Source organism: Prinia subflava, chromosome 10, assembly GCF_021018805.1.
Source record: "Prinia subflava isolate CZ2003 ecotype Zambia chromosome 10, Cam_Psub_1.2, whole genome shotgun sequence".
NCBI lineage: Eukaryota > Metazoa > Chordata > Aves > Passeriformes > Cisticolidae > Prinia > Prinia subflava.
Window position 1 is genome coordinate 30,231,408 of NC_086256.1, and position 15,701 is coordinate 30,247,108.

A 15,701-nucleotide genomic window follows, 5' to 3' on the forward strand; every position below is an offset into this window, starting at 1 on the left:
TGAATGTTAGGTTTGTACACTGACAGCTACAGTCAGTGTGAGGTTGGAACCAGCTTTTACTGACTTTTTGTTAGGTACAGAATACCACACCTTCAAATCTCAAAGCAGAATTTGTCATTACTGTTTCACTGTTGAACATTTTTCCCTCCACATATTTGTCCTTACAATTCTTTTTCTCTTTTCCAACCCCCCAGTTCCATGCTATGGACACTTTGCACAAAAATGTCTATGACATTTCCAAGGCAATCTCCGCACTTGTGCCACAAGGTGGGCCAGTCCTGTGCAGAGATGAGATGGAGGAGTGGTCTGCTTCAGAGGCAAACCTCTTTGAGGAAGCATTAGAAAAATATGGAAAAGATTTCACTGACATTCAGCAAGATTTTGTAAGTATATGAAAGGGGGCTCCCATGGTGACTGGCTCTGATTGGTGACAGAGGTGGCTTGCAGCTTGTCTAAACTGTGTTTATCCTTGCATTCAACGAGGGGACTTTGAACTGCAGTGTGTGTCTTGCTGTAAAGTGGGGGAAGGCAAACCACATACTGGTAACAGCCTGGTGTACAGTCAGAGTTGCAAATCACAGATGATGGCTTTTCCTTTAGAAATGTTAATTTAGGATCATCTGTTCCACTACAGCCGAGGGAGGATGTAGGAAAATGTTGTGACAGCCGAGCTGCTCTAGATTAATTTGTGCTTGAAGGAGAATAAGTATTGGGCCTTCTGAAACATGAAAATGTAGTCACCTTTACAGTGTGGTTTCAGAAAGGGCCTTTTGAATGTTTTCAAAAGGAATCCTGGGCATCCAAGGGAAGTGTCCTGTGGTTTGGCCAAAGCACCACCCTAGGTGCTCAGCCTGCAGATTGAATGGAGCACTGTAAGGAGAGCCAAGTTTCACTGTGCCATTGTTCAAGCCCTCTGGAACAAAACAAGTAGTTTCAGTGTTGTTTGTGCTGTGCTCTAATCTCTTAGAGGGACTTTGAAACAGCAACACTCTGTGGTCCTGCTGAAATCCTCATGCTTCTCACACACAGAACAAAACTGGCAGGGTACAATTCTGCTAGTAATTTGTTTTGATTTGGGTTTTTTTTTAATGGGCCAGCTCCACTGAAGCCCAGCATATCAGAACTGTGATACTGTAGTTGTGACTCTTGCTTCAGTCTGCTGCTGAAGCAGAGTCTGAGCCTGTGGGCTCCCTTCCATGTTGTGCCTCTCTGGAATGGTTTGCTGTGAGCCAGTGCAGTGTGAAGATTTACCTGCAGCCTGTTCCACTTTTACACTGAAAACTCAGAGTATTTTGAAAGGACATTTAATTTAATATGGGTTCCACGTGCATATAATCCCCTTTGTAGATTCAGACTTTTTTTTTGAGGAGGGTTAGTAGTTGCAAGACTGCTGCAACCATCAGTCTGAAGAATCTTGTGAATTTCAGTGAGACTGTCTGTCAGCTCCCTTCAATAAATGCTGCTTTTCCTTTGTATCCCCAGCTCCCATGGAAGTCCTTAACAAGCATTATAGAATATTACTATATGTGGAAAACTACAGACAGATATGTTCAGCAGGTAAGAGTCAAAATCACCCCTTTCATCCTAACAAGTTGTTTTTCTTGCCTGTGAAACCAAGCTTTGTTTCTCTATTCTCCCTCTTGGGGTTCAGCCTTTCCAATAGGTGAATTCTGTTGCGATCAGAACAATCTCTTGTCTCTAAACTCATCAGCCGTTCTGTGCTACAAACAGCACTGACAAGAGTGCATTCTTTTCATGTTTGCTGCTACCCTGTTTGCTCAGAGCTTTCTAATGTCTGCTTTGGAATTCAGCAGAGGAAGGAGGAGGGCAGGGCAGTTGCTTTCTGACTGGGGAGTTCAAGGTTAGCATTGCCTTCAGTGACTTCTTGTGGGGGCAGTGGCTGTGCAAGAGGCTCCCACGCTGATTCCCCACCACTGCCTGCCCATGACTTGGGTGACAGATGCACGAGGCTGCCCCATGTAAGTTCTGTGTTTACCTGTGAAGTGTCACTGGCTCAGATCCCCAGACTCGTTATACTTTAGAATCAACTTAGATTAGTGTTTACAATCATTTTTTATCTCTGCTTGTTTAAATACGAGGGCCGCCTGGTCCCTGAAATAAGGCAAGCACAATGCAAGCAGCATGCAAAGTCTTGCAGTTGCTGAAAACTACTTAGAATATTTAACAGAAAAACTGAGTAAAAGAAGGGAGAAAAGTAGAATGGATTTTTCATTGTAATTATCAGTCCTAAGCTGAGGTATATATTTGAAGTATTAGAAAAAGTGGAATTGTGACATTATCCTTAACTTGTTTCCTTGGAAATTCAGCTTGGGGTAAAGACTAGATGTCTGAGGCATTGACCAATGTTTGCTATGTGCTGTAATGTGACTTTTACCATTTTCTTTCTGGGCAATGTTGAAATTACAGAGGCACCCTCATGACAAGTGAGAACTCTTTTTTACATCAATTATATTTTACTTTTAATAAATATATTAGTGGCATCCTCATTCCACTATTTCCCCAAGTTCATTCTTTGACTGAAACTTTTACTTCTAGTTAGGAAATGGGTGGTAGGAACATGTGATAGTGATGGAAGCTGGCATGGTGGGGAAGAATAATGCTCATGTTTTTTCCTTCCCCATTGCTTTCTCCATTTCCCTAAATGTCGGAGTCTAGAACATCCCTCTGGCCGCCCTGGAGGGTTTGGAGACCAGTCAGGGGGGTCTGGGATCTGTCCAAGGGGCTCAGCCAGCCTCCCACAGAGCCCAGGAGGACACTGCCTCTGATCCTTGTCCATGGGAGTGAATGCCCACGTTGTATGAAGAATCACAAGCTTAGAGAATTCAAAATAAGTAGTATTTAGTTTATCATAGAATGTAAATGTAGAATCTAGGATTCTCAGTATATGGGGTTGAAGAGGCAAGATGGAGGAATTGGGGAGTGGCCCCTGTGCTCCTTGTTCTTGCTCTCATCCCCCGTCTTTTGCTGAGTTGGATTTTAGAGATTGGTTTAGACTAGAAATGACATGTTAGCATAGGTAGTAGACATTGGTACAATTTTGTAAATAAAAAGTACGTCTTGGATAGTGGTTGGGTCAGGGGTACTGTACATAAGGTGCGGGACTCTCTGACCCACCCAGTCTGCCGTGTGTCCTGCTCTGCTGGGGATGCCTTGCAGAGCTGAGAAAGAACTGAGATAATGAAGAATAAACAACCTTGGAAACATGCACTGATGGACTCAGCTTGTCATCTCTACCTCTGGTGTGAAACATTTGGGGCAAAGAGAAGACGAAAAACCTTATTACCTCAGGGACCAGCAACCCCGAGGAGACTCCCAGGGAACAGCAACCTTGGGAGAAAACCTTATTACCTCAGGGAACAGCAACACTGAGGAGAATCTCAGGGAACAGCAACCCTGAGACCTAAAGTCTGTTTTCACATAGGCAAAATTGCAGAAGAGGTAGTTATGTGAAGACTTTAATTATTTGTTCTTGCAGCAATTAAAAAGCACAACAAACCTGTGGTTTCTTATGCTGCTTTGTTCTATTCCTGTGCACTGGGTTTTCTCATGGTTATGCTGTACCTTACATGTGCTGCCCAGGAGTTTGCCAGGGAGTGGGATTTGGGGAAAACTTCCAATTAGAGACTCTGCACTTAGGGGACAGTATAAGCTGAACAGGTAGAAGTTGCAGTGCAGAGATACCACATCAATTAGGTATGAACTGACCTGAAGACCGCATCTCAAATTCCCAGCTTGTACAAGCAAATAATACCATGAAACATTTATAAAAAGCTTGAGAGAGCTATCTATATGTTGCCGCAAAGGGAAAGCATAGGAAGTTGTAGTTCAAATAATGGTGTATTACATTTATATTTTACTTGATGAGTGCAGTGTCTTTGACGAAGTACATCTGTTGCCATTTGTTCCATCTGTTTCTTCATATGTTTTCTATGCAGACTCCTCCCTTGGTCTAATACCACAAAATGGTTCTGAGGCTGACAGCATTTTTGTACATAAGATATTGAAAGTATCCCAAGTAAGGATATGCAAAGTACCTCGAGTTTTTGCACTTCCACTTCCCTCTTTCCAGGAACATGATTAAATTATGTGTCAAGTCTGTGTGTTACAGGGTTTAATAAAAGTAATAATAACTTGCTTATTCTTGTAAAATCTTTGGGTGAGTGAACATTAAAGTGCATTTCAGTTGTCTGTTTCTGTGAGTTACAAAACACAGGAATGAAGATTGTGTCACCAACCAATTGCCTGCTTGGATGAGGAAGCAACAGTTGGGAGCTGTTTACATCCTGCTGGATTTCTGTATTTCCCTTGATGTTTACTTGGCATGAGAAAATACTACCATAATACTGAATCACAATCTGTCTGTTTCTTGCCATTGAGGAAGGGACATTCTGAGTTGCCTTTGGCAGAAGCCCCGTTCTGAGAGCTGAACAATAACTTGTACTCATGCGTGGTGTACCTGAGATCAGAAGGCTCAATGCAGCACTTCCTTGTCTTGTGAGTAGGACACAGAGGTGGAGATGTGCACAAATCGGCTTCTTTTGGAGCATGCACTTGGATCTCCTATCCAGTGATTTTTATTTGGCTTTAGCTATACCATGCTTTTGAAGATTAGCAGTGTAAGTAGGAGTTCAGTCATCTCAAAGATGACTGACCCTCCAAGAGCAGAACTGCTAGAAGGACTAATTCACTATGATGTCAACACAGAATTGGTGGTTTAGTGGAGGCTCCTTGCTGCCTGTCCACAGTGATCCCAAGAGCTGTCCTGTCAAGAACAGCCTTTCAGAGCTGTCATGAACAAAATGAGGGTGATGCGTTCCAAATTCAGTATCCTGGGTGTCCTTCAAACATTTTCTTTTCCTGGGACAGATTTTCTGTGTCAGTATACAAGACTATCTCTTTCTGATTAAGGAGGGTTTGAAATGGCTTTGACTGATTGACAGCTGTTTGTTGGCTTTTCCCTGTGATTTGAGAGCTCTGAGGGTTGATGTGGTGTTTGGCTATGCCTACATTTTCATCTGGTTAGAGGCTGAGTTCTTAGATAGTTGTGAATTCCAGGGTGATTTTTTAAAAAGACTAAATGTTTCTACTGTTGTGCTTATCTTTAGGGGGTCAAGTCCTGAAAACTTTAAAACAGTGAACTTTCCAAAGGTTGAGACAAGCTCAGGACATGGCAGTGGCAGATGACTCTTTGAATAAGTCACATTCTTTCTGAGAGTTTAAGGCTTTAATTTACTTTTTCCATTTTTATTTGTGTCTGAGGAGCAGGTAACTTCAAGCGGAAGATCAAATGCTATCAATTTCTCCTGTTATGTTTTTTATGTGGAAGTGGCATTAGAGAAGTATAGGAGGAAAAGATAGAGAAAGTTGTTTTTAGACTCTGCATGGTGAGAACACGCTGGGGAAAGTGGAAATGCTCTTACATTTGACTCCATGAGGTTAGGATCTCTGGGTCACTCTTGATGCAGATAGAAAACATCTTTCTGGAGGGACTCAACCCTGCTTTGTGCCTAGCCCAGAGCTGTGAGTGATGTCTTAATGTACCAGCCTTCATAATGTCTGTGTGCTGTAGTGTAGAAATAAAATCAGTGAAAGGTTTTTCTCCATTTGTGGGATGTTTCATCTCCAAACACTTCCTGTTAAACCTGTGGTAACATGGAACTCAGTCACTTTCTTGCCAAAACTGCCAGAGACCATAGGTACAACCCATCCATTCTGAGATGTGTTGCTGGAGCACAGGCAGCTGGGAGCATTTCTCCCAAGTGCATCACAGACTAATTCCCTCTTCTGTCCCACCTCCCCAACCTCTGTATGTTCAACACTTGTATGCTCAGCGGTTTGAAAAAAGAATAAACAGCGTGGAAATTCTCCTTTGAACCCAGAAGGTGTAATTTGTCTTTCCTATCATAAACTAATAAAGGCTTAATAATTCAGGATGTCTGAGGCATCCCTGTGCTATCCACGAACCCAACTCCTGTGTTGTGGATGTTGAAATATCCACAGAGCCTTCTGGATTACTTCTGTTATTTCCTCTTTATAAATGTTCACTCTTTAGAAAATGACCACAAACATTTGCTCTGATATGTGACCTATTATAGAACTCCTTCAAACTCAGTGGATAGGATGTCAAATCTGGGAGAGGATATATAAAGGACAGATGTTTGCACCAACTTGAATGTACAGTGCTTAGTACTTTAATCCCTGTGGGATAGACAAGTTGGTAATATCTTCCTTTTATAGATGGGGAAAATATGATGAGGTAAATAAGAGGATATACTTAAGATCTGTGTATATAAATAACTCAGGAAAAAGATTTTTTTTTTAGGCCAAACTACTAGAAAAAGTTAGAAATGTTCTGGGTTTTTCTTGGGGGTGAGGACATTCATAACTACATCAGACAGCATTAAAAATTTATAGCATAAATATGCTTTAGGCACAGATCAATTAATAACTGGCAAAGGACCTAGTAAAGCATTTTCTCAGGGAAGGGATTATTCTGAAATTGTGCACTACTACATTTCAGGCACCTTTCTTTTGTACCTTCTGGGATCAGTCACTGTCAGGAAATAGGAAACTCATCATATCTGGTCTATCGATTGCCCACAGCCAGAAATACTAAGTGCCAAGCCTCTGCTTACCCATGACATTGTGGTACCTTCTGGAAATCCTGAATTTTCCTGGTTTGCTGTTTGTGATAGGGGTGTGTACCCTTTGTTGTGTGCTGTGCTGCTCCCCAGGGTGTTGTGAGGTCCAGGTGACTTATGGCAGTTCTTAGCTCAGGGCTTGCTCCGTGGTCATCAGTCACAAAGGAAATCTGTGGGGTGAGGTTAACATTCATCACCTGTTTACTAAAATACTGCTTAATACGCTAAATTAGCCAGATCCCCAAGGCAAATGGCTTTATGTTGTGCACAGGAGAATATTGCAGTTGCTGATAATGCCTTGTGATTGGATGAAGCTCTTGCATTCATACACTTCCAAAACTGTCATAACATAATGATGCCAGATAGTCCCCTTGGGAGATGTCATCAAGAAAACTCCAGCTTTTCCATCTCAGAATCTAGAAATTGAAAAAGCACTACAGTTCTCTACCAGAGTAAGTTTCCTGAATTTCTTTGTCAAAGAAATTGGATTCTGGTACTGGTCATCAAGCAGCATTTTAAGCTGTTTGTCAGTGTGTGGTGTGGATTTCCATGTATTTCCTGGGGGTACTATGAGCTCTGGAGCTGTTCGTCTGCTGGTGTAAGTGCCCATGGCAGTCTGTGCCTGGAGTATGAAGTGCTCTTTTTCAGCTGAGGCTGTGTGTGGAACAAGCTCCAGTTCCAGAGCTGCAGGGCACCTAAGCATGCATTTTGTTAAAAGGTAATTTTTTTGAGTGTAGTGTCTCTCTGGAAGGTAGAGGAAGATTTCTGATGCTGTTTGGAGAACCATTGTGACAGCACTTCTTGGGGCCCCTCTTTTGATGTTTTTGTTTCTTACATAAAGATGCTCAGTTAAGGTGGCTTGAAAACATTCTGTTTGAACATGCAGTTCGTATTCAGGAGAATCTCTTCAGTTCCATCACTGATTGGCAGCAAGGTGTGTGTTATTGATGCCTGTACATCTGTAGGACTGATAAGGGTTGTCTCCACCAGGTCTTTGTTTGGGTTCTCTTGAGGCCAATTTTCAGGCAGCAGTTCTTGTCCTAGGTGAAGTTCAATAGAAGCAACCTGGGAAACTGGCCCATGCCAGCAGAGAGGAGACAGCCAGGAGTGCAGCTCTCTGTAGATGTAGCCATTGTCTCAGGATAACTTTCAGAGGTTCTGTTTTCTCATTCCTTGCTCTCTTGTCTGGCAACTTCGTTCTTTGATTTCTAAGATAGTTTGACTTATTTGCAGGAAAAGGGAAGAGGGAAAATCTTTAGGAGTCTAGAGCTTTGTTGAGGAACTGTCAGTGTCCTATTGAAAATTGTTGTTTAAAACTGTCCTGATAAAAGCTTTATGCTTACAGGAAACATTGACTTGGTTGTTTCTCTGTATGTCTGTGGTGTCTCTGTAAAAACATTTTTTATGTTTGTCCAGCTCCTCAGTGACACACTCTTATATTTTATTATGTTTTCTGGTGCTTCCTGTGTCTATGAAGATACTGTCTTCAGCTTTACAATTATTTTCCTAGACTGTGCCTTGAGGCTGCTGCATCGAAAATGTTAAGCTAACCTGTTTGTCTGGAATATCCCCATGCTGCTGGTTTGTCTGGAAAACATTGTCACAGCTTTATGCAGACAGCTGGTACCAGCTTTGAGCAGAGGTTGAACTAGAGACCTCCAGAGGTTCACCCTAAATTTATTTTGCAAATATAATAAAGAGAAAACCTGAATCTCAGAGTGTCTCTTACTGTTTAAATGGTGAAGGTCTGAGTTATAAAAGGAGTTACTGATCTTCTTAATGTCTAAAGAAAAACATCTCTTGTCACTGAGCCTTCAGAAGTTTAGGGTTATGAACACAAAAGTCTTACTTGAAACTTTGAATTGGTGCAGCTGTTGGGGAACTGTGATGGAGGGGTTGCATTGCAGTATCTCTTATTGTGCAGCTGGTGAATGTCATCACGGAGAATTGATGGTGACACGTCAGATTTTCTTCTGCAGGGGAAATAAAAACTCTAAAAGAAAAAAAAGGATTTTGAATTGAAGAGAATGGGAATGAAAAGTTTGTCCTCATTTATAGTAGCTTGGCATCTCTTTTGACTTTTTTGAAAAGCGACATAGTCATGTGATGCCCACAGTTGTCTTCAGTGAATATTTTCTTGTTGGAACAAGATCTAGTTGTAACTGCTCAGTAAATAGCTGCTGAAGCCCTTATAAGTTTACTATATGACTCAAGTAAGATGCCTCTTATTTTCTTTTAATTGTAACTGTTTTCTTTTTTCTATTCAAAGAAACGATTGAAAGCGGCAGAAGCAGAAAGCAAGCTAAAACAAGTGTATATACCCAACTAGTAAGTATCTCTTTTTGTTTTCTGTCTCATTGTAGAGGGACTGGTGTACAGTTTCCATGTCCTACCAATATTATTATTTCCTGGTTAGGATGTTGTGCCATCATGTTGCCAGTTTCCTGCATCCTCTGTTCCCATCCTGAAGTGACTCTTACTTATCTTCTAATTTTTATTTTTGCATGGACTGGGAGTTGGAGACTTGCTGGCAGGTCAGCATGGTAGTGAACAAAAGGGTAGCTAATTAACTGCTCAGTAACCTCTCTGTTTTTTTTATTTTTTCTCAGCAGTGGATCACCAATGCATGTTTGTTTCCTATATGTCATTATATATTAAAAAGAATATATAATTATTTATAGGTGCACATATATTTTAAAACAAAATTATTAGTAAAATGTCTTCTATTGCATTTCCTCTGCATAGGCTAGTTGTTATTATTATATATAATTCAGTTGTTGTTATAATGCAGAACTTCTTGTCTACCCTCTCCTTTCACTTTTCAACTTCCACTCCCAGATACATTCCCCTGTGTATTATCCCCAATAACTCCTTTGCTCTTTTATGCTGTCTCCTTTTAAATATTTATGAACTTCTACCATCTGTTCTGTTACTTTAGATAAAACTAATTTTTATATATTTAGCTTGCAAGACGGCCCCTTATTTCTTCTGAAAATAGAGGGTTCATGATTATATGTCAATACCTCTCAGGTGAATTTACTGAAAATGAGGTGTAATATTCAGAGTGAAGCCAAATAGATTTCTTGTCACACAGTTTTTCAACAATATTGCTTTTTGTGGACAGTGTTACTCTGCAAGGGGACACTGGACATGAAATTAAACATGAATTCACAATGTGATAAGCTCATAAAGAAAAAGGCAGTTTATATTAGACTGCAGATGCAAAAGGATATTGCAGATGAGAGAGCCTGGCAGTCCTGCTGTTCTCTTGGATTATAATGTGTGGAGGGAGGGCTTTGTGTTTGGAAGGTTGTGGTGCTCATTTGATAATGGCTGCCTGGAGTGGCATCTTATCCCTCAGCAAGGTAATTCTTCTTCCTACCTAGAGAACACATAATCAAATCAGCAGCTTACCTCCCTGCTTCAGGAGAAGATCCGGCCCTGCCCACGTGGCTGCTCTTCTTGTCTCTGGCTTTGCTTTCCAGTCACAATTCCTTTTATGAGTGTTATACCTTAAGTTACATATTATTCAATTGATAAAATGGGGGGTTACATTTTCCTCCTCCTTCACTATCCTTTCATGTGTGTCAGGAAAAGTAGCAATTACCTGACTTAATCCCAACTGAATGCTTCTGCTGTTTCCTTGCTATTAATACCTCTAAAGATGGCAGCAATTAAATATTTCTAAGCTTTTTGGATTACTTCTACACAAGCTGGAGTACAAGGTCTGGCATATAGGGACTGTATGGCATCTACATTATCTTGTGACCTAGAAGAAGATTACATTCTTAGCTTGTAATAGCAATGCACAGTCTAGGGATCCAAATATCAATGTTATTGATTTGTCCTTATCATATTACTGAGCCCATTCCTGTTTCTAGGCTTGAGCCATAATGATCCACTTGTCACCTCGAAAATAAATTGCTTGATGTAGGCTGTCACAAGACCCATGCAGAAGCATATCAGCTGATTGACTGAAACCAATTTTAACAGTAACTGGTGTAAAATTGTTGCCAGTTAGAGACCCTGGAGGATATCAGGCTCAAACAATTTTATCTTTTTTTTACTCTCTGGCTGTCTTCCATTGATAGGGCTCTTGTTTGTTTCTCTAATGGTAAATAGGAAAATCTAGCAGAGAGGAGGAAGATAAGAAAAAGAATAGAAGCTGTCTTCAAAGGTTGCATGCATGTTACACAATGAAAAATAACAGCTCTATGTAAAGCTTTAGAGTTGATATTTTTAAACTTGAGACTGTGCCCCAAATTTATTAACGCAGGTGACTGAAGCATGGAGGCTCATCCAGGTAATTGATGTGAGGTTATCAAGCCCTACACCAACATCTAAGAAAAACATTTCTGACCCAGACTGAACAAACATTTCTGTGCCTCTTCCAAGAAAAACCCTGGGTTTGGGACAGACATGTATAGTTGACTTGACAAAACCTAATGTCTGTAAAAATGGCTTTGCAATGAAACCCTTTGTCTGAAAAGCACTAATGTGCTTTGCTGGTGAAAGGGAAAAAGTGTAAAATCAGTCAAATGCAGGAAATACTGAAAAACAAATGTTTCAGTTGTTTTCTGTACCACTGTCTCTGTCAGTGGGAGTGGTGTTGAAGCAGCAACAGAAGTCTGAGTGCACAAAGAGATTCCACATTCTCACATGCCTTGTCTTGCCATCCTCCAAAGTGAGTGCAGTGCTTGAAAGACCTTCATGCAGGTGTAGTCTCAAACTCTTTCTCCTTCTGCTGTCTACCCAGACATACTCTTCAGGTTGTTGTGGAAGTTGTACTCTGGTTTCACTAATCTTACAGGCATCATATGTACCATCTTCTTTTTGATGAAGATCTGGTTGTGTAGCTTATGCTTTTTGGGATTAGGACATGTGCAGTCGTGAAGGCCGAGACATCCAGTTTTGTGTGGCTTTTCTCTCATTTGCTTTGATCTAAGTGATACCAGAAGGGGTAGGAACAGAAAGGGAAGAATTAACTGCTCCACACAATTTCCAGTCTCCAAAGTGTACTGGTGAAAAATGTAACTTTTAACTCTACATCTGTCTGTGTTAATGAATACATTCTATTTACAGTATTTTATCTGAGAATCTCAAAGCACTTTGACAAGCTGCAAATGCAGCCTCTCAAAGGCTGTGAAGCAGGGAAATACTGTTCTCCCTACTGTGCTCCTTTTGTGAATCCAATAGGGAAAATGGAGGAGTAGGTCAAAGCTTCAGATCACTACTGGGGCAACTGCTTAACAAGCTGAAGATAATTCCTTTGTCTATTTCTTGGTTGTCCTCTGCTTGAGGAGCAAGGCCATTTTTCTTCTTTGTTTCATTGTACAGAGGTCCATGGCAACATAGAAAACTTAAAAGATGTAATGCTGCTTTTCCATTGGTTGCTCTGCTAGTTAAAATTGCAATCTCCAACATTTTGTTGGAGAAAGCTGCTCCTAGTCAGAAAGCATTGTTTAATGGTGATTAGAGCTGTTCTTAGAAGTGGGTATATACAGGAGGTTGAAGAGCTGTGAGGAAAGCTCACCTCTGTTGCCTGGATCCAGACACTTCCGTTAGATGCCTAGAGATAAATGGCACAAATGTGCCTTACAAAAAATTTAGAATTGTTTTTATTTCTGAGGCTTTATTTCTTAATTGTTCTGTTGCATCCAGCACACATGGGTTCTTCAATATCCAGAAGCATTCACCGGATGGTATTAAGTTTATAATTATTTCTAACAACAAAAATTTCATCACCGTGCTGCATGTCAAATGCTGTTTACCCATCTACTGAAGGGATATCAGTCTTCTGTGGGTTTGGTTTTTTTTGTGCAAGGGCTTCAGTCCATGCTGACAGGCTTCTCTCTGCATGTGCTTCATTGCCTCCATCTCTTCTCTTGAGACTGATCTGAAAAATACAGCTCAGAAATCTGCACTTCATGGTCCCTGTTCTAGCATAACTGACTGTTCCTTCCCAACTGAAACCCCTTTAAGTGACTTCCACTTCTGATACAAGAACTGGAAATGACAGTTTATAACACCATCTGTATTCTCACTACCTTATTTGCATCTTTAGCTTCAGCTTCATTAATTGCTTAATGATTCATCCAGTTACTCATCTGATTCTCTTGTTAATAGCTGTGGCAGGCTTTGGTGATATCAAACAAGTTTAATTAACATATCATCAACAATTGAGAACTTTTTGCTTCTCATATGATGAAAACTTTATCTACCTGAATTTTATTGTTACTGCTGCTGAGAAACTTGACCATAGCTTTGGAGCAGGACACTCTCTGGTGCTTGCTGAAGCTTCATTAATTGTAGTGCTGCAGAATGCTGGAGTTTACCACAACTACAGTGTGTTAGTCCTTCTGATCAGCACGGTTTGGTGATCAGCTTTCACCAGTGCATGCTTTAAACTTATATTTAAATATAAGCATGATAATGGTTTTTGAGAGAATAATGGAGTCAGGCCATCATCCTCCTTTCTAGTCCCAGTTCTTTTGATGTGCTTTGTTGGGCTTTACTGATGGATTTCAGACAATTTTGCTATATTTTTGGAGACTAAATCCAAGGTATAGAAGGGGAAGCTACAGCCCTAATGTTGAAGCATAAGGCCTTAGTTTTCTGTACTTCAGTCTCTTTCTCTGTGGAGCAACACCGCACGCAGCAGTGTGCATCTGTGAGGGCTGTTTGTTTTGCAGCATCGGGGCAGCGTTTGCACATGGAGTTTGCTCGTGAATCATTGGCAGAATTTCTTTTGCAGCAGGTTACTATAGTGACGTCCCGGAGCAGAGGAGTGTGAATGTTCCCTCTTTCAACTGCCCCTTTGTTAAACGTGCCTGCAGATCTCCTGCCATCTGCGGGGTCACAACTTGGTGCCTTTCTGATAAGCACCCTGAAACACTTTAATCTTTTTAGGAGCAGGCAAATTAATAAGCAGGAGATAAAAGCATATTCAGGCTTGAATATTCAGCATTAATCTAAGTGTTTGGGTTTCTTCTATCTCCTCTGCTGCTTTTGAGCTGTGTATGTGCTGCTCAGTGTGCTATAGGAACAAACTACTGACCGTGTTCTGTGCCACCTGGCCTCCTGAACTCTCTCTGCTGCAGAAAGGCTCTGAATTTTACAGTGAAAACACTATCAGAAGTTTTCCTCAACTGGACAAACAAGCTCTTGCCTCCTTATGCAATCTGCGTGTTCTTCCTGTAGCTCATTCACAGCAGAACCTATTTTGTCTCTGTCAAAATGGTGCTTTACTGAGCTCTGTATCTCAGGATCTGATTGGACATTTTAAGATAAGAAGGATGTTTTCTGGCTTCCAAGGCAGCATCAGCTTTCCAGTTGTCTTCAGAATTATGTCACTTGGAACTCCTTTGCTTTCAGGGATCATTGCTGAGAACATGAAACCTGATGCTGGTGCCCCATTAGAAAGAAATTAATTTGGCTCTATTCCCACAATACTGTTTTTGTAGCGCTAGCCCGGGTGAAATGCAGCAAGTATTCTGGGTTGCTGAAATCACTGTGACTCCTGTGTCAGTGTGCAACTGATGTGTAAGAAAAGAGGATTGCAGAAAGCCATTTTAAGATATTTCTGCTTCCAAATCATGGGTTTGTTAGTTGGAAATAAAAGGAATATGCCCACTCCCTTCAGTCCTCAGGTAAGAGAATAAGATAGGAATGTGACCAGCATTGCAATTTGGTCTTATGTTCAGCAGTTGGCTCCAAAGCCTGCCTGCTCTTTGTTGCTTCTATAATGTGAACTCCTAACAGAACCCCGGAGTCCTTGCATGTTTGATACACTCCTCATTTGCTCTTGTGTGAAACTTCACATATGACTTCTTCCACCATCCTCCATTCCCCAGAAGTCCTGTCCCTGCAACAGCAATACTCTGTCCTCCTTCTTCCCTCCCATGCCAAAGATTTTTTGAAGGCCTCATTTTCCCCCTCAGACAGTTCTTCCTCTGCAGAGGTTTTGTGCTATCCCATACTGCTCTCCATGCCAAGGTTCTGTTGGCCTTGCATTCTTGGCTCCCATCAGTAGCTTTTGTTTTAGCTCTTGGCTTTTCCTGAATAATCATTTTAAAGAGGGTATAGGAATGAGCTGAGGTGACCCAGCTGTTGTTGCATGTTGGGTGTGGTTTTGGGAATTGTGGCCACATGATACAAACCCTTGAAGTGGGACAACATGGAGATATTTGTGACTGCTGTCTAGGGTTATATTTCCCTGAATTAAGCAGATGTTGCCCTCTCTGCATACTGCTCCTGCTCCAGTCCCCAGCCTTCTTTTTGGAGATTTAAATAAAATATCTGTCATGTTGAGAACTTGTGGGTGAGATCTGTTTTTACCTAGATTCACATGTCTGGGATAGTGAATAAGATACCTACCTGACCTGGTTTATTGTTTTTTTTAAAAGGTTTTGAAGTCTTGTAAATGGCATCCAACTATCATTTTAGTTACTTTCATTATCAGTGTTTTTAAAATATTATTTGAGACAGTGTCTTCATAAAAGTCAGATTGCTGGTAATTACAGCTGGTTCTGGAAGCCACATGCTGAATGAAATTTGAGTCTTCAAACATTTTGAGCCATACCTTCAAAAGTCAAATAGAAAAAATTGCATGCCTCAATTAACACTTGTCATTCTTTTTGCTTTGTGTCTTAAGTAACAAGCCAAACCCCAACCAGATCAATGTAAATAATGTCAAACCAGGAGTGGTAAATGGTACTGGAGTCCAGGCACAGAACGCAGGAGCAGGACGGGCCTGTGAGAGCTGTTACAGTAAGTGCCAGAACAGCAGCTGAGTTGGGAATGTTAAAGCTGTCTTCTGCTGGGCTAGGGGGGCAGAACTGGATATAGCAGCATTTAAGCAAAATTTTTTGGAGGTTGTTTTTGTTTAATGTTTGTTTTGTTTTGTTTTGTTTTTTAACTGCTGGTGTTTGATTTGTAAATAGAATGAAGTACTAAAGGGGGAGTTAGTAAATGTTCTAAATAATTGCAGGTAACTACTGAGTGAATGTTTAAATCAGCAAGGTGTGAATTTGACAAATT

The 15,701-nt window shown here is 40.9% G+C and overlaps 1 protein-coding gene across 4 annotated transcripts in view; it reads left to right on the forward strand.

Annotated features, from left to right (window-relative positions):
- MTA1 (metastasis associated 1) overlaps positions 1-15,701 on the forward strand; it is a 76,098-nt gene that overhangs the window by 34,921 nt on the left and 25,476 nt on the right. For all 4 annotated transcript variants that reach the window (XM_063406741.1, XM_063406738.1, XM_063406739.1 and 1 more), the window contains 4 exons: positions 195-383; positions 1,483-1,557; positions 8,932-8,990; positions 15,316-15,431. In XM_063406741.1, coding sequence (XP_063262811.1) covers positions 195-383; positions 1,483-1,557; positions 8,932-8,990; positions 15,316-15,431 — 439 coding nt within the window. The remainder of the gene's footprint in view (positions 1-194; positions 384-1,482; positions 1,558-8,931; positions 8,991-15,315; positions 15,432-15,701) is intronic.